The sequence below is a fragment of the Chanodichthys erythropterus genome, chromosome 8 (genome assembly GCF_024489055.1).
Source record: "Chanodichthys erythropterus isolate Z2021 chromosome 8, ASM2448905v1, whole genome shotgun sequence".
NCBI lineage: Eukaryota > Metazoa > Chordata > Actinopteri > Cypriniformes > Xenocyprididae > Chanodichthys > Chanodichthys erythropterus.
The window spans coordinates 2,685,306-2,710,251 of record NC_090228.1 but is presented as its reverse complement, the minus strand read 5'-3'; the positions used below and the strand labels follow the sequence as shown (position 1 = coordinate 2,710,251).

General features: G+C 36.3%; 1 protein-coding gene across 1 annotated transcript; it reads left to right on the top strand.

Moving 5' to 3' along the window:
• The first annotated feature begins 1,112 nt into the window (after positions 1-1,112).
• On the top strand, positions 1,113-23,163 carry nampt1 (nicotinamide phosphoribosyltransferase 1). The gene is made up of 11 exons (XM_067391426.1): positions 1,113-1,252; positions 8,649-8,805; positions 10,908-11,011; positions 11,090-11,218; positions 16,906-17,064; positions 17,341-17,477; positions 19,211-19,436; positions 20,525-20,644; positions 20,736-20,876; positions 21,163-21,297; positions 21,933-23,163. Exons 1-11 carry the CDS (start codon positions 1,193-1,195, stop codon positions 22,044-22,046), a joined length of 1,482 nt encoding a protein of 493 aa, XP_067247527.1. The 5' UTR covers positions 1,113-1,192; the 3' UTR covers positions 22,047-23,163.
• The last annotated feature ends 1,783 nt before the right edge of the window (positions 23,164-24,946 follow it).

Here is a 24,946-nt window from a genome sequence, read left to right as displayed (position 1 = left end):
ACATTAAAAATCTTAGTGGTTCCAAACTTTTGGACTGTACTGTATATATATATATATATATATAAGTATATCAAGTTGGTTGGTTGCCTCAGCAACTATTTTGCCATATAAGCATGACATTGTAAGATTTCAAAATCATTACATAACACTTCATGTCATATGCATTTCCTTACTGTTACTCAACAGGACATTATCTACTAAATTTATTATTACTTTATGTTTGTTTAAAAAAAGAATCAACAAAATGTAGATTTTACTAATTTCCCTCTGAGGCAAATGGGTATTTAAATTATATTAGAAATATAATATCACTATATAATGACTCCTCTGGTTCCCCCTCTGTCCTTTATATAAAACTGCAGTCAAAAGACGTCATGAACAGAGTCTTTCTCTCAGCCAATCAGACAGCGGCTTTAACAGCCATGTGATTGGCTGAGTTTGAGGTGGTGGGCTCTGTCTTGACGTCATTGTCAGCTCGTCCAGAGATTGGACAGACCATGCCAACACATAAACCTTGATAAATCATTTTATTGACTAAATAAAATTGGCTAAAAATAACATGAAAGTTCATAATAAGGTTTATAACGAATCTTTATAGCTTCATAGATATCTTGTTAGATAGATAATCCCACAGACGTGTCTCAAACAGAAATTAAAATTAAATTAAATTAAAAGAATGAAATAAATGTCTGTATTTTTTTTAATCTTCCACTTGGTCTATTGAAAATAAATTCTTACACCAATAAAATTCTGTGCAAATACAATCATGATGATTAGCACTTCCATAATATACATAAATCATTTTATTAAAATTTAAACTTTAACAATGAAATAAAGGGTTCATTAATAATTATATAATATAAAATAATATTTTAGGACAATCATAGTAAAAATTAAAGCAAAATATAAAGTTAACGGCTTTCTAATTAAAAGAAATGATCAATATAATTTAATAAATCGTTTTTCTGTTTCATCCATTCACTTTCCCGTAAGTACGACGCCTCGCCCCCTGCAATGACGTCTCGTTCTTCTCATCCACTGATTGGCCAGTCCACCCTATTCTGCCCCGCCCATTCTGATTCCGTCATCCACCCTCCTCAACGACGGGGGTTGGTTGAGAGTCCGCGCGGCGGAGAGGGAACAACAGAACTGACAGGCAGCAGCGCGCGACTCCAGTCACGTCAAGGGGAAGATGGAGCAGCACACAGGCGCCGAGGACTTCAACATCTTGTTAGCCACTGACTCCTACAAGGTGAGCAGAGCTCCCAAACCGAATCTGGCCCGGTGTATTACACACCGGTGAACCCGTGACTGAGAGGAAAATGAGGGAAATGAAGGTGGTTTCATCCTTCAGGCCGTTAACGGTTGAGTCAGTGTCAGTCAGGTCGGTAGGCCGAATGTGTGTGAGGAGAGACGACAGGTACATCCGCATCTTTATTTCTCCAAGGAGAATATATATGTGTTTATGTCAGTAATAGCGTGATATAAGCAGATAAGAGTGTAAAATACACCTTAAGGGCGAAAGGCGTAGTTCCTGAGGGGAGATTTCTTTTTTCAAAAGCAAAACTGAAAGCATTTGCTTTCTCAGGAAATGGATGCATCGGACGAAGCTACATAAAGTTCATTAAGTTCATTATGTTTCGCGGTTTATTATAAGAATTTGAATGATTAGATGTGCATCTAACCTTCTACAAAACCTGTATTAACCTATTAGTAATATAGTGTGATTTGATATGTGTGACATTTACTGAATTCTACAAAATGTTAGATTAGCCTCTTATATTTGTAAAAGTTTCAGTATTCAACTTATTTATTGTCAATTAAATGTGTTATAGGAAATCAAATATTGTGTATGTTATGTTTATACTACTGTGCTGTACATGAATGCTGATTTCTAATGTAAAGAATATGACATAAAGTATGTACTATTAGTGTGGTGCATACTTCAGCACTTATATATACTGTAGAAGTGTGTGTATATCATAAACTAAAACTGAAACTAAAATAGGTTTTTATGACTTAAAACTTCTTTTCTATAAATGTATGATATATAAAAGTGACTGTAAATTCATTTCAGTTTTTAATATAACAGGCGTAGGCCCGTAAATCTCACTCCCCTGATCTTAAGAGGCGCTCTAGCGACTGATGCTAGAGATTGCGGTCTTTAGCCTCCTTGTTAGAGGGCCCGACACCCATGCCAGCGGCCCCGGGTTCGAGTCCCGCTTAAAGCAGGAGTGGTTACAAATGCACAGTACTGTAAAGGTTCCGTCTCATGAAAATGTCACTAGACATCATGTAATGTTGTAAAACATATTTGAATAATATGAGTTTATGCATTAATGTTGGCAGCCCACAAACGTAATATACTGAAAAAAAGACTGATCTAGGAGTCGTTTAGTAAAACAAAAACTAAATTGAAAATTTAAAAGCATAATAATCGTGCACATTCACCAGTTGCACAGTATTTTATGTTATGTTAATACACTTCAAGTGTTTCAAGATGCTGTATCATCATGTGAGGCAACCAGTGTTTATCATCTGGTTTATAGTAATGATAAGAAGGAAGTATAACCTTTGAATCTTTATTGATGTTAGTTGAAAGCAAGTTTTACTTTCTAGACTGAGTGACCATCCTCGCGTCTTTGACTTTTCACCTTGTCCCATCTCTCTCTGTCCTTGAGGGAAGCGTCATTGACTGCTGTTGCGTCTGTTATGTTGTGGATATGGTCTCATCTATGTTTAATCAGTGTTTTCTTTCCTTAGTGCTGCTAGAAGACGGGAGTGGATGCGTTTGCCTTTTATCCTCCCACCGCGGATGTAATAGGATTCTCGTGTTTTGCGTTGAGGCTGACGACACATTCATTTAGACTTTTAAAGGACGCTTCATTACTTAAGGATCCTGCAGAGGTCATTGGAGGGTCAGAGATCACGTGTGCAAAATAGCTGTCTGTTTCTTATTTATTCAGTCAACACTGCTGTGTCTTCTTGATAATGACTAGATTTCCGTACAGTTCTCTTTCAGCACTAAATCAGACCACGAGCTCTGCTTTTAAGCTTGTGATGCTACTCTTGAAGTTAAACGTTTACACTCCATTCACAGTTTTGGCTCTGATAGAAACAGGGTGAAACTGTAGAAGCAAGTGACATTTAGAACAAGAGGTGGTGAGAAGGAAGAAAAAATGACACCAGGAATGAAAAAGGGGTGTGGTTAATATTTCATGGTTGTATACATGACATATAGTACAGAGTACTAGAGCACACAGGATTGTTCAGTGATCATATATATATATATATATATATATATATATATATAATTTTCCTACTGGTTAATCAACGTGTGACGGCACCAGTATTTATCACCTTCTCTGCGGGGACATGTTGGAGTTATTCCCTCTTTTCCATCTCTTTTAAATTGCTTATAAATGCATTTTACTATCTCGTTCCAATTAGCAGCATTTGCTTGAATGGTGGGTTCATTATTATTCTTAATGAAAAACACGACAACAAAACCGTGCAATGACAAACTCGCTTATATTATACTAAGAACTTTTATTAACAAAACGAATAAGCATGGCATACAACCATGTTGACTCCTGCTGCTGATACTGTGCCGCTACTCTCGTCCGCAGACGCGTTCAGTTTTTAATTGTAGTATCTGTTCTCTAACTGAACTAAATGATTTTTATTGCTATAAAAAAATCAAAATGACGGTGGAGGGCGGTGCCGCGGTGGGCAAGTGATGTAATCGGTATGTTCACATCAAAGTTTGTAATGCTATCTTTGTCTTTTGTTGTTAGATTAACAATAATGACACAAACGGCAGCAGATATATTAGGCTGCTGTCACTTTAAGATCGAATGCACGGATCCAATATACTGATACTCATCCAATTTCTTTCCTAACTGTTTATGTTCACTTGAGACATAGCTGTTGCTAGGGATGCAACAATAAATCAATTAGGCATGTGACGGTATTCTTCATGTTGCGATTAATTGATGAAGCTTTATCACGGTATACGGTATTATCACGATATTAAAATAAGTTGAAAAAACATTTTTGTCATAGTTGAAGAACTCTTTTTGTAATAAAACAAAAACAACTCTGACTGAAATTTTCAAACAGATTAAAATGCAAAAGAACAACGGATAACACTTTATTTAATGCATTAACTAAGATTGAGCAATAGCTACATTAGTTACAGAAAGTGTTATTTTTTTGTTAATGTTAGAAACACAACTGATCATTGTTAGGTTTATCTCAGGTCTATTAAATAAGTTATTTTGATTTTAGTAATGTTATTAAATAGTAACTAAGAAATTAACATTAATTAATAATAATTAATACTTTATAAGTATTTTTATTGTCAGTTTAGTGATAATGAATTTACATGTTAACTAATGAAGCTGTATGTTTTCAAAGTTTTACTGAACAATAACAAATAATCAGAACATTTCTAATCATTAGGGCATGTTGTAGTCCAGATTCAAATATAAAAATGTTTAGGTTTGAAAATAAATATCCTTTTAAGTCTTTTTTAAGTATTCAGTATTTGGTGCTGTGATGAACAACACTGAGATTACAAAAAAATGAATGGCTGTTTGAAGCATTTTAAAAACTTCACCAGCGCAGTTACATTGTTTGCACGGTTTCCGTGGTAACCGCTGCACACTGCTGTTCCATCAGCGCCCTCTGCTGTCAGAGAGTGAACGCGCACTTTCATTCAGCTCGTCTCCTTCACTGGTTCCGCCATGTGCTTCTCGTGCACGTTGGGATTGTTACATCTGAGCGCGTGTCCTTTTGACGCAGAATACAGCGGTGTTGTGCATTTTATACGATTGATGGGTAAAGTATTCTTAATTGCCGTATAAAAAAATTAATAATTGGTAATAAATTATTATTTACGGTATTCTGAAGTGCCGACGATTAAAATATCGTGCATATTCATTATCGCAATTTATCGCATTACCGAATATCGGCACAAGTCTAAAATCAATTCATCTCGATTCGTAGAGATTTTCTGAATGCAGTGCCCTCTGCTGTTAAAAACTAAGCTCAGAATCGAGAGACGGAATTGCGATGCATTCGGAAAATCTCAGAATCGATCCAGAATCATTTTTCGATTCATGATGCATCTATTTATTGTCCCAACCCTAATACTTTGTTAGCTTTTGACCATTTAGGCACATATCTGAAGCCCAACTTTGCTTGTCTGCATATTTAGCCACCTGGGGAAAAGCGTGAGTTTAATAACTCTTTTTAACATCATAGACCACATTTTACGGCAGTCACGTTACATGATTTGAGTGATTTGGACATTAAGGATGGCTAAAAGCATACTGCTTTAAAGAAAAGGAACAGAATGTGGCACATTAATCATTTTATCTTGATTATTGTGTTTTCATAATCATTTGAAGCCAAAATCGAAATCGAAAATAAATTACGGTCAGTCAAACGGTCCTAATGTTTGTGTTGTCTAGGAGATTAAAGGCCATTATTGACTAATTGGTCCACTGAGGAACATCAGATCAGATCTGGATTGTTCAGTTTTACAACTTGTTTACAATCTTTTACTTTCACTTCAGTTTGCCACACCTTAAAATAGCTGCTTATACAACCTCCCGGGCTGAATCTGTGGCCTTTTTTCTTGATCTGAAGCCTACTCTGTGGCATTGCCATGTCATCTGTGCACACAGCCAGTTGTTGCGCATGCCTGGACCGCATGCAGCTGTTCACATGAATGGTCTATTCCAGAAAGGAGAGGGCTTCTAGACCAGGACTTCTTGCCCTTTGGAAGAAAAAGCTGCCTGAAGTTCACTCTCGGAGTGCGAGGGAACAACCATTGTGGCTGTCAGGCATAACCATGAGTGTGTAACCTTTCCCAGGCTGGCCTGTACACAGTAGATCAGCCAAAAACTGCCAGGGAAAGGTCAGCATGCACAAAATATCAGAAGGGATCTAAGTAGGTTGTCTGTTTGATATCTTGTGTAACTGTAGTCACGTTCTCGGCATAGGATGTATTTATATCACAACTCTTTGAAGAGCAAGAGGGCAAACTGGATTTTTTAATCTTTCTGAAGAAAACATGCAAAACACCACCATGATTCTGTTGTGGGTTGTTGCGAGGATGTTTCTGTGCTGACAGATATTCAACAAATAAATAGCCTACATAACTACAGCCTTTTATTGCACAAATGGCTCAAAAAAGAGCAGAATGATTTACACTCCACATTCAAGAGTTAGATAACAAATATTGCAGGTTATAGTTTGCACTGTTTGAGTCTTTTAAAGCAAATATCAGAGATTAAAGATAATGATTTGAGAGAATTTAACAGCTCACAAAAACATGCCATCATCCTGCTAAAATGCTCCAAAAGAGATTCCGCCACTTAATTTATCACTTTCAAGGCATCACTGCTAAAAAAACAACAAAAAAAACAAATCAATTAGTCGGTTATTGGACAACTATAGCCATCGGCCATACGGTCACACTGTCAGTTTTGGGATTGACAACCGCATTTATTTACAGGTGTGAGTGTCGAAATGTCCTGTTCAAACAGCAGCTTACACTTTGATAGACAAGAGTCCAATCAAGCCGCAAGTTCATCTGTCAAATCTTCATTAACCGACAGCTGCGTTGGGTGGAGAGCTGAGCATTTGATTTGCGTGTACAACACAAAACTGACAGGAGCAGCTCAACATTGACTGGATCTAAAACGTTCAGATGACACACAGCTCATATCTCCATTGCTGAAAGTTACCGAAACCACGCATGGAAACTCGTAACACATGGTAGACACGTGTTTAGTGCGTCTCTCACGCACTGTTAGGGCCGTTTTATTTTTTCCCAAATCCCGTTTTAATTTTTCCAGGTTTTCCGGTTTTCCATTTTATTTATTTTTTGACTCCATTTTAATGGTTAAATTAAATTTTAGTAATCAAAAAGCATATGTAATTAATTGAAATAATGAATCTTGTCTAATTTACCAACAATTTAATTAAAGAAAAAAAAACTTTATGGCTCTATGATAAACATTTTATTCTTTCCCCTCAAATTTTATTTTTACCAAATTCTGTTTTTTGGATTTAATTTTAATGGTTTAATTCCATTTTTTTAATAATCAAAAAGCATGTCTAATTAATTGAATTCTTAAAAACAACAATATTTATAAATTTAAAAATATATTTTTATGATTTTTTATTTTTTTTCAGAAGTTCTGTTGCGTATTTAAATTTTTCTGGCAATCAAATGAACGCATACCATTTAATTTATCTTTTAATCATGAAATTAAACTTGTTTTGTCAAACAATGTGCTGCACAACAGAGCTTTACTGTTAAAAATAAAACATGGAAGAAACACTTAGATTATTGTTTAAAATATATTTTAATAATTTATTGTTAATTTATCTAAATTCTACTGTACAACAGTAATATGTTTCTATCAAGTTAAATCGAACTTTTATTTTGACGGTTTGCCTAGAGCTTTGAATTTCTCTGACGGTAGTTTTCTCAAACGAAGTGGTTAAATGCTGATGAAGTGACTTTCAGAGCAGCTCTGGAGATGAATTCGTGAGTCGACAGGATGAAAACACCGCGAGCGTCGCATGTGCTTCAGCGTGTGTGTGTGAGGCGGTGTGAGGTAACTGAAATTGCGCTTCCGCATCATTCATTTCAGAGGCACACAGGCATGCAGGATTCATGTTTAAATAGTCTTTTTGCGGTTTTTTTATTTATCGACACATCACGATTCGTGGATTGATTCTGAGATTTTCCAAATTAATCACGATTCTCTCTCGAATTAATTCTGAGCTTAGTTTTAAACAGCAGATGGTGCTGTAGGCTAGTTTTTAACCGCACACTCAAATGCTCACAAAGAAGAGCTCTTGTGAGACTGAGAATGTACTTGCACCTTTTATGATGTAATATTAATGTAAACAGCCCACTGCAAACACACTTGTAATTCGCTTGAACCTTTTCAAACTTTATGAATGATTATTTTATAGAAGGTTCAAGTGGTGTATGTAAAGAATTGGAAGCAAACAGAGTACGGCTGTTTCTAAAGCACGCAGTGCCCTCTGCTGTTTAAAACTAAGCTCAGAATCGATTCGAGAGAGAATCACGATTCATTTGGAAATGATTCGAGCTGCTTCGATTTATTGTCTCAGCCCTATTCATTTTTTTTCACGTCGTTAAAGATGGAAAGTGATGATTGGTCGGGAAACAACATGTTGTCTGACATGTTTCTTGTCCACGACACAACAAGAATTTAGGAGTCAAAATTGCATAATCTGACAAAGTGATATCATAACAGACAAAAATATCGAACATAAGCCCAGCTCTTTTTGTCTGTAGCGTAAACGGTGTAGGATGAGCTACATGCCAACACTTAATGCTTAGGGTAAGTATAAACAATAATAGAGATGTCTGTCCAATAATGTGTGTAATATGGTGCTGGAGGTCTGGCAGACAAGCTAAAATCAAACACAACAGCAGTTTGAATTACAAGAAATGGTGTTGACACGAGGTTGTTGACATCCATTACCATATTTGCAAATTTAACAGAGCAGTGCCAGTTTCGTTGTTTGGATCTCGCTTTTTATGAACTCAGTTTATGAATCGAATATTAAATATTCATTATTCTTTCTTGCAGGTCACGCATTATAAACAGTACCCACCCAACACTAGTAAGGTGTATTCTTACTTCGAGTGCCGCGAGAAGAAGACAGACCCTACCAAGCACAGAAAAGTCAAATACGACAAGACGGTCTTCTATGGGCTTCAGTACATTCTCAACAAATACTTAAAAGGTACGTTGGATTAACTTGTAAATGGCAAACGCAGCCCTGCTGGTAATTTTTTGGGGTTGTTAACGCTCAAGAATGCAGTCGGCCCTCCAAACTCAGTCATACAGTCAGTTTGCTTCATTCTGCTCATAAGCAGGCTGAAAAATAATAACACTGATTGTTCCAACAGAAAAAAAAAAATGACTTTCTCGTGATGGAGCCAGTGCTAAATGACCGAACTTGATGGTAGAGTTATAGTCTAAGAAAATAGCAGTCTGGTTTGAGGTTGTTGTTCTTGCATGCCGATCAAATGTGCCACATTTATAAAGGAATTTTGTCTATTTTTACACTATAAAGGATTTCATGGTGCTCTGGGGTGAAGGCTTTAGTGAAACGAGACAATAGAACATCTGCTCTTTAACCCACAAAAGACAGCTGCCCGATACAGTCTGGTTCGCAGCTTCAGTCTGGATTCTGCATTTTTAGTACAATAATAAATGCTCAAGTTGCACTTCTTCTACGTCTATTACTGTCTTCCTTTCATCAGTTGTTTATGCTTGAATTTTTACAATTTGTTCTGAGTTTCTAACCCTCAGCATCTGTTTTGCAGCTCATTTTGTAAACTTGATACTTAAGAAAGCAATGATGTCATCATAGTATTTCCATACTTAAATTACAGACATTTTGAGTAATTTTGTTTGCAGAAGTTAAAAACAAGAGGTATCAAACGTTTTGAATTTTTTTATTTAAAGGTTCCAGTATAAGCTAACATGCATTAATAAAACATGCACATAAAAATACACTGTGTATAAAGTCTACCACAATGAGTGTATTTACATGCACAATCATAATGTGGTTATAATATTGAAATTAAACTTTATCTCATGTAAACACAATACTTCAATCAAACTAATGTGATTAAGCGCATTAAAAAATGTTGCATATATAAATTTTAGTTGCATTAAACAGGCATGTAAGCACCTTAATCGCATTATTAGGGGCCGTTTGCATGTCACGTCTTTTGCGCGCTCAAGTTCGTTATTTAGATGCGATATTGCCTCATGCGTTATTTAGAAGCGTTATTTACTCATGCAAAATTTTTAGACGCGACATGTGAACAGCCCCTGACCAAAGAGGGCATGTGCTTGGACGTACACGGATGCCGTGTGTTGTTCATGAATGAACTCCATGACATTATTCTGAAGTTTTCCTCCACTCTGAATCTCTGAGCTTGTGTCAACACAACTCGCTGCGCCGAAAAATATCCAATACGTCCATAGAAATGTGTTTTGCATTTAATGCATGTAGATTAAAACAGTGGCCAGTAACATGCCTACTGTAAGTGAGATCATACTTCTTGGCGAATTACCAAAATAATGAAAATTGCATGTAAACACGAGGTTTGGAAATAATAATATTGGATATAGTCACAAACAATGTTTGTGTTTAGTTAAAGAAGAAGGCTGGAAACATAACTTTAAAATAAAATAAACATAAAACGAAAGTAAAGCGCATATAAACATAATAAAACAACAACGTACTGGTGCACATGTAAACATGGCGACAGTCAAGTTTCACATGTTCTTGTTCAGAAAAAACATGTCAAAGTTGGTTTCTCAATTTTAGCTCAGAAAAAGATTGCAGAGACACAGTTGATAACTTGGGATTTTCTTTTCAACACAAAGGCAGATCCTCATTTGGTGAGATGCATGACCAATATCAGTGGGGTACTCCCACATAAACAAACAACCTTGCCTAAAATGTTAACCTTGCAAGCCTTGCAAGCACTGCTTTTATTAGGTAGTGTTAATTTAGTTCACATTTGTAAGTCTGCTAAATGAGCACTTTAAAATGTCTAAAAACACAAGTAGTGCTGCAGTTATTTTTGAGGATACTGTGACTTTAAGACAGTTTGTACACGATACTGCTAAGACAAAGCTGCACTGTGAGCATGGAAGCTGCCCTTAATGCAATAACGCAAGGATGTAGGAAAGTGTGCAATTATACACGTACAAACAGGCACACACACCACCCACCCTTTTTATTCCTGTATTATTCCTCCGCTTCCTTGTGGTGTGTGTTACTCTAGTTTCACAGTTGTCCCCTCTCCTTTTGCGCTCTCACAGGACAGGTTGTGACACCAGCGAAGATTCAGGAAGCAAAGGAGGTCTACCGGGAACACTTTCAGGATGATGTGTTCAACGAAAAGGGATGGAATTACATTTTGGAGGTACGGAGAAACTCGTCTCTCTGACTTTTCTGTCTGTGCCGAATGTTCAGTAACATCTCTTATGTGATATCACTGCAGAAATACAATGGTCACCTGCCCATCGAGATCAAGGCTGTGCCGGAGGGAAGCGTTATCCCGCGTGGGAATGTGCTGTTCACCGTAGAAAGCACCGATCCAGAGTGCTACTGGCTCACTAACTGGGTTGAGGTGAGTCATGACCCTAAATTGAGTCTTACAGTTATATTCATCTAATGCTTTTATTCAAACATACTTACTTTGCATTTTAGGTACATATCATTTTTATTTTTTTTTTGGTCAGTATATGGGTTTTAGCTCCCATTGGAACACGAAGCTATTGCATTGATGCCATGCTTTTCTAGTTATAATGGTCTGGGACCAATATTAGGTCCATTTAGGGCCAGTACTGCATCGTTACACATTGTTACATTTTGTTAATCATTTTTGTTAATGTTGTTTAACCCTACCAATTTAAATGTCACCAAGGTAGGATTATCTGTAGATTAGAAATCAATTATTATTTATCATATTTGAGGTTTGAAATTTATGAAACTACTAGACCAACAGAATTTTTTTTTTTAAATATATGAAAATAATAATAATACAGCAGTGACTGTATGATTATGAGATCCATCTTTTCACACTGAGGGACTCAAACACAACTATTAAAAAAAGGTTCAAACATTCACTGATGCTCCAGAAGGAAACTTGATGCATTAAGAGCCGGGGGGTGAAAACTTTTGAACAAGAAGATGATGTGAAAGTTTTTCTTATTTTGTTTACAGATCATACTTTTTTTCATTTAGTACTGCACTTTGGAAGCAACAGAAGATTCTTGCATGTTTACCAGAAGAGAAAAAAAGTATAATTCATCCAATTAAAAAAGTTTATATCACCGGCTCTTAATGCATCGTGTTTCCTTCTGGAGCATCAGTGAATGTTTGGAACTTTTTTAATAGTTGTGTTTGAGTCCCTCAATTGTCCTCAGTGTGAAAAGATGGATCTCAAAATCATACAGTCAGGGCTGGAAAGGGTTCAAATATGCAGAAGATGCTGGAAAATCAAAGATTATGCAGGACTTGGAGGATTTTTCTGAAGAACAGAGCTCAGTTTAACTGCTCAGCAGTGTTAATTTCGTTGACGAATAATTTTCACGGATGAAAACGAGATGATGACTAAATAAAAATGCGTTTTGAATGACTAAAAAATGATTGAAGTTTGAATGATTTAAATCTACTCTATTTTTCGTCAATGAATAAAAATGAGACGAAAATGAAAGAGAGGGACGATTTGGGAAGATATCCAGTCAGGACTGCTGTAATGTGTGGAAGATTTGAAGTGTAACATGCTGATCTAACCGTGGGAAAATAAAAAACTACATAGATGTTTAAAATCAAAAACTAAAAGACATAAACACAAAAAAATTCTAAAACTTTTAACTAAAATTACAATGAAAGCAGAAAAACTAAAAATCAAATCTAATCAAATTTATTTTTAACAAAAACTAAAATAGTACCTCAATGATAAGTGTGTCAATCCCTGAAAAGCACTGAATTGAGCTCTGTTGTGTCTTTTTGCACTTGAACGGTCAAAAACTGTCCGCTTTGGTTGTCTTTAGTGAAACAGTTTGGAGAATATCAGATGTATATCAGTGTATTGGATCTGTGTATTGTTAGAGAAATGCTTACTTAATGCATTACAGTTTAACTAAATTAGATTTTAGCCGACTAAATCTACTGTAGATTTAGTCAACTAAAACTAGACTAAAACAATTTCCGATGACTAAAATATGACTAAAACTAAATGCCATTTTAGTCAAAAGACTATGACTAAAACTAAATCAAAATTTGCTGTCAAAATTAACACTGCTGCTCAGGACAAACAAGGGACTCATGAACAACCATCACAAAACAACAAAACAGTCATAGAAAATCCAATAACCACACACAGCATTAAGAATCAAGGGTATTTAAACTTTTTTTCATTTTTATAAATTCAGCTATCTTGTGGACTTTATGCAAGCATCTGTTATGTGAAATATTTTATTCAGGACAGTACTAAATAAAAAATAATATGCAATTTTCATGATCCTTCTTAGTTTGTTAAAATGCACTCAAAGTGCTTTACATATTGAAGGGGGAATCTCCTAAAGATTACTACAGAATGCCAGCCTTAAAATTGCATTTCAATCTTAACTATTTATTTGCATTCTTATTTAGAATAAAAACTTATCTGTATTTTGATTTGTCCAAAATATGGCACTTTCAGAATCCAAAATATGATTCATAATTCATTTGGCACTGTATATTAGCCACAGAACACAGATTTCATGAATCACTTGTGGAGTAAACAGTAGGGTGTCCGTTTTGGCAGTGTTATCCTCTTTTGGTTCATAATTCAGAGGAATTATATATAATTGGGCTTGTAGGACATAGTTTATGTTTTACACTGTAATGACTAAAGCTTTTCCAAATGACTGATCGGACTATTTCTGTCAAACTTCTTGTAACAGAACGTGTAAACAGCGACATGTCACGTCTCCTAAACTTCTCATTAGGATTTAGCATCAAACATGCTGAGTCATGCTGACAGTCTGACATCCAGCTCCACCCGGACAGTCATCATGATATAGTATACCTGTCACCGAGAAAAAGGTCACTTAATGTTTTTCCTTTACATCTCCACTTCGAGTGTTTGTATATTCAAATCAGCTTTAATTGAATAATGGGTTGGTTTCCTTTTACATATGGCTTTGAATGTATGGCAAACATGTCATGTGTAGATGGTAAATTTAGACTCTGTGTGTGTTGGTGTCTGTATGCCCTTGGCTCTCTGTCATCACATATCTATTCTCCAGTGAATTCAGGAGATTACAAACACATGTTTGCTTCCTTTATGGTGACCATGGGAAGGCACTGATGCTTACAAATAACTGAACTGTTTGGAGACTTTTCAGACTCGCAAGGCGACATTATACTGATAATTAAAATATTTAGTATAACCTTCCCTTAAACCTTCACCCTCATTCCAGCGGTAATCTTTTGTGCCGTAAGAGTGGAGAAAATATTGTCAGATATTGCATTATAGTTTGGCTTTGCAAACATTCACACCAGTTGTAAAGATGCACATCTCTGCACAAAGCCAGATTTTGGGTGTTGATCCATGACTCAAGAGTTAATGACATTAAGTGCGAAATATACTCTCTGAAGACGCAGAAAACGCACAGATCATTGGACCTGATTAATGCAAGTAAAGCTATTTGGATCGCTTTGATAAGCATCAGTCAGATGAATTTGGTATTCACCGCGCTAGCTTGCAGATATAGTCAATGTGAAATCAGAATTGACCCATTTCGCTTTGTAATACATGCCAAATTCCAAGTGCCAAATCTGAGTAAAAATCAGTGTTGCCGGGTAAATATCAATGATTATGAAATTGCAAAGGTTGCAATTTAATTTTATGAATATGTAGTCTGGTGAGCTGCTGTGAGTTTGGACCACTTATAATGTGTATTTAAAAACGCAACATGGTCAACCATTTTTCTAATGAGAATGGTTTATAAATATGTTGCCAAAAAAAGAAAGACGCCTTAAAGGTGCCCTCGAATTAAATATTGAATTTACCTTGGCATAGTTGAATATCAAAAGTTCAGTAAGTCTCAAATTCCATTGTTTCCTCCTTCTTATATAAATCTCATGTGTTTAAAAGACCTCTGAAGAACAGGCGAATCACAACATAACACAGACTGTTACATAACAGTCGGGATCATTAATATGTACGCCCCCAATATTTGCATATACCAGCTCATGTTCAAGGCATTAGACAAGGGCAGAACGTCTGGATCTGTGCACAGCTGAATCATCAGACTAGGTAAGCAAGCAAGAACAATAGTGAAAATGGCAGATGGAGCAATAATAACTGACATGATCCATGATATCATGATATTTTTAGTGATATTTGTAAATTGTCTTTCTAAATGTTTCGTTAGCATGTTGCTAATGTACTGTTAAATGTGGTTAAAGTTGCCATCGTTTCTTACTGTATTCACGGAGACAAGAGCCGTCGCTATTTTCATTTTTAAACACTTGCAGTCTGTATAATTCATAAACACAACTTAATTCTTTATAAATCTCTCCAACAGTGTGTAATGTTAGCTTTAGCCACGATGCACAGCCTCAAACTCATTCAGAATCAAATGTAAACATCCAAATAAATACTATACTCACATGATCCGATGTATGCAAGCAGCATGCATGACGAACATCTTGTAAAGATCCATTTTGAGGGTTATATTAGCTGTGTGAACTTTGTTTATGTTGTTCAAGGCAAGTGCGAGCTCCGGGGGAGGGGGAGCACGAGAATTAAAGGGGCCGCAACCTATACATCGCCGCATATTTAATGATGCCCCAAAATAGGCAGTTAAAAAAAATGAATTAAAAAAAATCTATGGGGTATTTTGAGCTGAAACTTCAGACAAATTCAGGGGACACCTTAGACTTATATTACAACTTTTGAAAACACGTTCTACGGCACCTTTTAAGGATTTCCTGTGGATTTCCGCCAAAATAAAGGACTTTATTTTTAATTGACCACTTGGTTAGGTTGTGTGTGCTATTGAATAATGTTAGCCCAATAGCTATTTAGGCATTGTTTTAAGAAAACAAGTACTCTATTGTAGAACAGAATGCCCACTTGTCATGATCCAATCAGTTCCTGATGGATAAAATCAAGTCCCGCCCTACATTTCCCTATGTTCTCATTGAATACATCATGCTGTTGAAGTAAAATAGGTTGCATGTTAATTGCCACAACGTTCTATAATGACAAACGTAAAAGATCACAATCAAATGAGGATTGTGGGGTTTTGCAGCAGATTCAGATGGTTTGGGACAAATGAACTCTAGTGACTGCATTCATAATCAATGTCCAAGAATCTCATTTCACATGAGTTGAATCGAGTTCATGTGATTGGGACACCGAAATGTTCTTGTGTCCAAAGAGCACCAGGGCTTATCAGGATATGTGTGCAGTATGATAATATTGACTTGACCGGCTGGTCTTAAACAAAGCATTTCTGATGGGCATCCCCTCGTATGAGTCCAGCAAACCCTCTGTGTTGACTTGGTAACACTTCCCAAGCACTCTGGTGGCATGAAGCGGGTCTTTAGGTTGTTTTTGGATTCAGGTTCCAGTTGACTACATCAGCATTAGCTCTGCTTTTGAGTTCAAAAAAATGTGCAACTTTCACATGTGACAATACAGAAGCTGCATTGCCTATAATTCCCCTTTTCACAAGATGTGATATAAATCTTTGGTGTCCCCAGAATGTGTCTGTGAACTTTTAGTTAAAAAAAAAAAAAAAATATCTCACAGATCATTTATTATAGCTTGTCAAATTTGCCCCTATTTGGGTGTGAGCAAAAACACGTCGTTTTTGTATGTGTCCCTTTAAATGCAAATGAGCTGCTGCTCCCCACCCCCTTTCCAGAAGAGGGTGGAGCTTTAACAGCTCACGCTACGGTTGCTCAACAACAACAAAGCTGGAAAATCTCATGCAAAAAAAAAATTCGGTAAAGCTCCATCCGCTTCTGGTAAAGGGGGCCGGGAGCAGCAGCTCATTTGCATTTAATTTATGATTCGGATTTATGGGGATTTTAAAAAAGAGTGGGTGGATTTTTACCATTATATGCTGGTTGTTTACACACTCTTTGAACACACATCTGTGTTCAAACACCTCATAAAACTGGATTCAACAACAGCTGCAAGAAAAGTTTCACAAACTAAAAACACACTACACTCCTGATACAGAATGCTAATAAACCACAATTGTGTGGTAATATCTGAGATGTGAAATGATGCGTTTGTCTCCTCAACAGACTATCCTGGTTCAGTCCTGGTATCCCATCACCGTCGCAACCAACTCTCGAGAACAGAAGAAGATTCTGGCCAAATACCTCATGGAAACGTCAGGAAGCCTGGAGGGACTGGAATATAAACTGCATGACTTCGGCTACAGAGGGGTTTCATCTCAAGAGGTGTTGATACACTTCACTTCAAGTGCTAAAAGCAATTTTAACCAAACCATTTTTACGTACCACATTGATCCCAGATTAATTTGGTTAGTACATAGTTAGGATGTCTAAGATGAGACTTTATCCAAGTCAAAAGCATCGCCTTGCTCATATTCATAACATACATACTGTAGCATTATATACATACAGTACATATCAAACATCCTCCACCCTATTATTTTCTCTTGATGGTTTAATTTCTGCACCAGCTATGCATTTACACTCATGTCTCATTTTCAGACGGCTGGTATCGGCGCATCTGCACACTTGGTAAACTTCAAAGGAACGGACACCGTTGCCGGGATCTGCGTTATCAAGAAGTACTACGGCACCAAAGACCCGGTTCCTGGTTTCTCAGTACCAGCTGCAGAACACAGGTGGAACGACTCTAAGAGCTTGATGATAGTAAACTACACAGCTTAATAGGTTGTTTGCAATCACGTGGTTCTGGTGACGCGCGAAATACCGGTGGAGGGCAAGCAGTGAAAATTAGAATGGAAGAGATGGAGAAAAGTCCTTTCTGTGCTGGTTTAGAAAGGTATAAACAGAAAATCACAACATATGTTGGACGTGATCTTTATGTTATGAAGATGAGCGACTTTTCCACTGAATTGAAAGACTTTCCTGCCATCGAGGAGGTAGATTTAGAGGATGTAAAGCTGCCGTCACGCCGCGTTCAGTTCTAGTCTCAGTTTGTTAATATCGCACTGCCTTCCTGCTAGTGAAGTTAGGGCAGTATTTTTGATTTTCTGTGAAAAATATTGCCATTGTAGGTCATTTATGCTGAATCAGAATCGCAACAGGAGCTCACATCATCGTTCAAAGAAAAAAATACAATTGTTGACTTTTCTACGCGTAAAAACACACTAAGGTTTTGAGGAGGTGACGGGGAGACGCCGTATATCAAATCTAATAATGTCACTGATTTAACCCATTCCCTATCACTCAATAAAATAATCACATAGCTGAGTGTTTTTGAAAGTGTTGTCTTTGTTGTTGAATCGACTTCTGTCATCTTGTTAAACATTTATTTGGACATTTTCTACCATATGATGGCTGAAGCAGCAGCGCATGACACTCATGGTAACCAGATCAACATTGTGAACGGAATACTACAAAACTGAAGTGAAAACACCAAATTATCATTAAATGGGATAAAATAGCTTCTCTTTCCTGTAAACTATACCATGAAGAATGTGGATATTTAACCAAGTTTAAAACAAAAAAAGTAAGCAGGTATCCATATTAATTTCAGTATCAGCAGACACAAAACGCTATAAAAGGCGACAACTTTTAAATTTAAAAAACGATATAAGTTACAAAAAACTATGTAAGTTATGTAAACGATATAAACACCTTCTGGGTTCTCGATTTTATCGATTTGAGCAACCATAAACGACGCAAAACATACGAATTTTGAGTTTTTGATATGGAAAAATATGGAAAAATCACTCCCTGCCCTCCAGACTCATTCGCGCTGCTGCTGTGACGTCATGTGCAAACAACCTATTGGATAATTCACTCAAAAACTGTGAACTATTCATTTAAATTACAGCCTGTAGGGTTTCCTTTAACTGTGTAGTGAGTGAAGTATATGTATTCCCCTTGTTTTTAATGTAAGATCAGGTACAAGTCAACAGTTCCAGTTATTTAGCTGTACAAAAAAACTTTTAATCATTTCTTAGCACATTTTCCTAGCTATTTACTTGTAATGGCTAATGAATTGGACATATCACACATGAAAGGAAAATAGCTTACTTCCACATTGCAAAATACGGTGCAATGCATTCTGGTTAGTAAATGCCGCATCATCCCCCTTCTTATTTCCTCACACTCACAGCAATTTGTGGTGTAAAAGTAAAATGAATCAGAGGAACTTTGCACTTTGTTTCACTAGTGCTTTTGAAATGAGTCTTGATATATGTGGTCAATGCTGCCACCTAGTGGTAGATGTAAACTAAAAATCAGCACTTCATGTTTTAGGAGTTGTTATAGAATTGCAATATTTTATACTAATAATAACAGTATAATAAATCATGTTTTTCATAAATAATTAACTCATCTCTCTTACTGTTCCCTGATCTCACTGACTTGTGTCTTTGTGTTGCAGCACAATCACTGCCTGGGGAAAGGACCATGAGAAGGATGCTTTTGAACACATCATCAAGCAGTTCCCCTCTGTCCCCGTGTCTATCGTCAGCGACAGCTATGACATCTACAACGCCTGTGAGAAGATCTGGGGGGAAGATCTGAGGAGTCTGATCGAGATGAGGAGCGCAGACGCCCCGCTGGTGGTCCGACCAGATTCAGGAAACCCTCTAGACACAGTGCTTAAGGTAGACATTCCAGTGCTTCCCACACATGGACTTTACTTGGGCGGGCCGCCCATGTATAATAACGGCCGCCCAAGTATATTATTATTTTTATCCTCTTATACTTTTAAATCCGCGCAAGATAATGAAACCATCCGCGATCGATAAACTAGTCGTTTCGTACCTGCTCGTTATGTGTGCGTCAGAACTGTTTACTCCCGCTGACATTCCCACAGGCGCTGCATTTTGCGAAGTCACAAGGGGGCGCTGTTGCTCGTTCTACAGGCTCGCGCAACAGTGCTTCAGACTGCTTCAAAGTGATTCTCAATCAATGAAAAGTGCAGATTTATGCCAAGCGATTGCTAATGAACTCAAGTTGATGAATTATTACAAAGTCTACTTCATGGCCTTTATATAAAATGTTTTAGACGGTTGTAAGAATCTGAAGGATCAGCCTGCAATTGTACAGACATTTCAAAATAAGAGTCCCGGTGTATTTCGGACTTGTTTATAATTTAAAGTCACACACTAAGTTTTTTTCTTTTTCTTTTGGGCATTATTGGTATTTTGGTTACACAATAAATTGTATTTAATTTGATTTCCATTTAATTCATAGTAAATTATTGTAGTCTCCCCCACAGGAAGAAAAGACTAAGAACATTATTTGACACATAATTATTCATTTTATAAATTTTACTAGTAAAATCTGTGTCCCATTCACTGAGAGAGACACTATATGACAGCAAGGAGAACATAGGAAAAGGTGAACCATTTAAATGCTGTAATTTTGCATAATTTACAATGCATAATAATGCATAATATTAGTATGTAATATGCTATGTAATTAAAATTAATTTCAATAAATAAAAATACTGTTAAAAATCACACATTATTTGTTTGTCACATGTAGTAGACCATTTTTGTGCCTTGTGCCCAGCTACCACCGCAAGTATATTTCAAACCTGTGGGAAGCACTGCTTTCACATGATCAAATGCACAGTTTTTCATGTGTACCTATATATTTATCAATGTGCCGTGCAACCAGCATCCTATTTTGAAGATAAAGGATTTTTGTCCACATAAAGTCGCTATCATTATGTCTTATTTTCCAGGTCCTAGAGATTTTAGGAAAGAAATTTCATCCGACTGAGAACTCTAAAGGCTATAAAGTGCTTCCGCCCTACATCAGAGTCATTCAGGGTGACGGTGTGGACATCAATACTTTACAGGAGGTGTGTACGTCCAGCAAATGTCACACTGCGTCTTATATGAGCTCTTGGTGAGTTTAGGCTCATTCTGTACCCATTTGATTGTTTTATACAGATTGTAGAGGGCATGAAACAGCACAGATGGAGCATCGAAAACATTGCGTTTGGCTCAGGTGGAGCTTTGCTGCAGAAACTGACCCGAGATCTGCTCAACTGCTCTTTTAAGTGCAGTTATGTGGTGACGAACGGACTGGGCGTAAGTGCTGACAAATTGCATTTGGTGTCACTGTAATTGCATGCTTCATCTTTAATTTTATTGATTTAAATTGAAGTTATGATGAGCTAACTGTGCATGCATGGTATTTGGAGACCTAAACATTAATGTGAACAGTCAATACAATTTATTGTTATTTTTAATGACATCAGAAAATTGATATCACTAGTCATTTTTTACAGAAACAGAAATATATCTGGCCTTGTATATAGTATGCATTATTCATAAAATGTATAATTTATTATTAATAAGATGTTGTTAATTACAGGTAAACGTCTTCAAAGATCCTGTTGCAGACCCTAACAAAAGGTCAAAGAAGGGTCGGCTTTCGCTTCACAGGACGGCAAGTGGAGATTTTGTTACTCTGGAAGAGGGGAAGGGTGATCTGGAGGAGTATGGACAGGTACGTCCCTTCAACGTGAATCATGCATTTGACTTGATACTAGAGCTGCACGTTTCTAGATAAATTGAGAATCACAATTGTTTTGTTCAAAATAGAGATCACGATTTTGAACTAAACAAAATAACATGTAATTTAGTTGAGGTTCTGACAAAATGTCTTTTTAGTTTGAAATCATTTAATGACTCATTTATAAAGACTTCACTTGCTTCATTACTGGATGAAGGGGTGTGACGAGACAAGATTTTTACACAGTATTTTTTAAAAATCCTCAATGACGAAATGCATGACTAGAAAAATGGTGCATTTGAACTAATCATCTTGTAATGATACATGATTTATGAGCTTCTACATCTTTTGACCTCCTAACTGAACTCCACAAATTGATCATAAAAAAATCAATAAGTGCAACCATAATCAAAGTACTCTCTCAATATTCAAAGTGCAAAAAGAGATCAAATTTTTCTTCAAGCATGATACAGAGCTGAGATATTTGCATGCATCAGGTAGCCTCTTTTAAAATGCGTGGTATTGAAATAGCATTTGAATGCGCTCTCGCGTTTTACTTTCACCATCGCGCATACTCTGTGAATAAGGAGTGGTGGTGCTCAGCTCAGTTTCCTTTTGTCTCCTCGCAGGACTTGCTGCACACTGTGTTCAGGAACGGGAAGATTGTAAAGACGTACACCTTCGATGAGGTCAGAGACAATGCCAAGCTGAAAGAGAGCGAACTGGAGGATCTGCTGCTCTGAGATCGTCGATCTCCTCCTCCATCAGTCCTCTCTCCACCACCCCACATCCACCCGAGAGGACCTGCGTTCCGACCCCACGCCGCTGACAGACGTGAGGACACTCCACCTTCAGTTCAGTGTACAGAACTGATCTATGTTTCTGTCTACTGACTCCACTATGCTTCAATGTCTCTTTCTAATGACGGATGAGAGCAATTATCATGCTATTTAAAACATGTAACTGTGTATTTGACCAAGCGTGCTATTGATCACACGTCTTTGCAGGAATGGAGACGTATATTTGTGTGTATACCGCGAGAAGATTTCGCTTTGCTTGACTGTAGGACTGAAAGGTAATCGTTCGGTGTTTGTTGAATGTGAATGTTGTGTGTAGGGTTTTCACTTTATCAGAGGATTAATCTATTCCTTTATGCAAAGGAGACGACTGAACTAGGGGGAAACGTTCATTCTCTTTTGTTGGCTTTGTGTTTGTCATTTCTACTTTCATTTGAAAGGTGAAACTCGCAAGAACATGTTTAGGTTCGCCCTGAAATCTAAAGGACTGAATGAGAAACTTTATTTTGCATAAAGAAAATGGAAGCGCTTTTTTTTTAATGATATTTCAGCACATTTTACCACAAAATCTCATTATTATTCTCACTATGTCCAGATTTTTTTGATTTTACTGTAACTCTCAGTAGTGATTCTATGGGAGTTTGTTTCCACCACTAAATAAAAAAGGTAACTGCGACTTTTAATTTCACAATTCTGACTTTTTTCTCAGAATTGCATGATATAAACTCACATTTGCGAGTTATAAATTCAGAATTGCAAGATATAAATTCAGAATTGAGATATAGTCGCAATTCTGACTTTTTTTCTCGCATTTGCAAGTTTTTATCACACAATACTGACTTTTTTTCTCAGAATTGCGAGATTTAAACTTATATTTGCGAGTTATAAAGTCAGAATTGTGTGATATAAACTCGCAATTCTGACTTATTTCTCAAAATATAGTTTATATCTCGCAATTCTGAGTTTATATCATGCCATTCTGACTTTTTTCTTGCAATTCTGACTTTTTTTACCCTCAGAATTAGGAGATAAAAAGTCGCAATTACCTTTTTTTTTTTTTATTTCACAGCAGAAACAAGTTTCTATATGATTCTCATTAATCGTTCTCATTATTAACACTGAAAATGTTAAATGTTGTTACTGTAATGCAGTATTTTTTTAAGTTTGCCATGATGTATAAATACTGTATATTAAATATTTTAAATATACTTTTTTCCCTTCCCAATCATAAATATCCTAAAAGTAGGATTAATTTTCTTCATGCAAAATATAATTTCTTATTTCTCTTTTGATGATGTTGACATGTTTTTGACAGAATTCAACCAGATATAATAGACCCTTCCCTTTATTCATTATCCCGATTTTGCCAACATTTTAAAAGCTCCATTATGATATACAATGTAAACCTGATATATTTAAGGTGACAAAAAACAAAAAAACATCTTTTTTTAAATATTCACTACAGCTTTATTTGAAAACACAAGTTTTATTATACAGCAGGAATCATTTTAGAAGAATTTGGTTTTACTATTTTGTATACTTAATGTTTCAAACTCCAGAATCATTATTTTTTAAATACCGCTAGAGTTAAATATCCATAGTCGGAATAATGTGGCCAAACTGCCTCCTCTCTTGTATATATTGGCGTGTTTTTATTTTGAGAGAGCTGGCTTCTTATTAGTGCAAATAGAGAAATGTTCTTATTTTTGTCTAATGCCCATTTTGTACCAACAGGAAATTCGCTGATCTGTTACGTTCTGTAGAAGACTGTCGCTCAGTCATTCTCCGGCACATGTGTTGATATGCGTGCGTGTGTGTGTGTGTGTGTACATTGTACACTTGGTTGACAATACTTGCTAATTATAATTTCATTGATGTTTTTTATGTATATGTTGGGTCTCCCTTTTTCTTTCAACCTCTTCAGATATTTTAACCAAACATGGCCAATGCCGTTTTGAGAGCATATTGAAAAAAAACAACAACAGTCCATTCTTTCTGCTGAAATGTTATTATTTCTTTTCCTTTTTATGGAATAGAGAACAAGATGAAACCATTCCCTTTTATAGCTGCTGTAAGGACAGTAAACTGTTTCTCGATGCACTAGCCTTCAATCTAGTAATCAAATCACTTCATTTTGATGATGAGTTTAAAACTGTGTTAAGGAACATTAGTGTGGAAGTTTAAATAAAAAGCAATATCATACTGATTCAGCTTTGATTTGTATTTTTCTCGATGCAGTGGTCAACACATGGTCATTTGATTTATAAAATGTATTTACTGGTCATATTTGGTAGCAGCCATTCTTTCCACAACACATATAGTGCCCTATTTTAAAGATTTTTTAAAGATCCTGAAGTGTCAAAAGGTCATTCGGTTTAACCGTCCAAAGGCCAATACAGCCATTTCATTTGAGATAAAAACATCTTAAAATGTAATAAATGTATATATTTTTTATTCTGGCATGATTTCATAGCATTCTATATCAACATGAAATAATACCAAAAGCAAAATGGTATTAAAATTATGTGTAGAAGTCGTTGCTTTGTTATGAGGGCGGTCAAGATCTTGTATTGACAATGCAAGAATATGGCCATGATAAGTCTTCCTACATGATCGTTTAAGACATCAAAAGCTCCATAGGGTTAGAAGAACTGTTGCCAAACATAGTATAACATGCTAGAAATATAATAATCACTGCGATAAAGATCCAAACATAGACTCTTAAAGGATTAGTTCACTTTCAAATAAAATTTTCCTGATAATTTACTCACCCCCATGTCCTCTAAGATGTTCATGTCTTTCTTCAGTCGAAAATAAATTAAGGTTTTTGAGGAAAACATTCCAGG

What these genes read in the sequence shown, in the direction of transcription:
- nampt1 (XM_067391426.1), top strand. Translation starts at nt 1,193, where the DNA reads ATGGAGCAGCACACAGGCGCCGAGGACTTCAACATCTTGTTAGCCACT. An exon ending in TAGCCACTGACTCCTACAAG is followed by an intron (nt 1,253 to 8,648) that starts GTGAGCAGAGCT and finishes TCTTTCTTGCAG; the next exon opens with GTCACGCATTATAAACAGTA. An exon ending in TGGTGACGAACGGACTGGGC is followed by an intron (nt 20,877 to 21,162) that starts GTAAGTGCTGAC and finishes TGTTAATTACAG; the next exon opens with GTAAACGTCTTCAAAGATCC.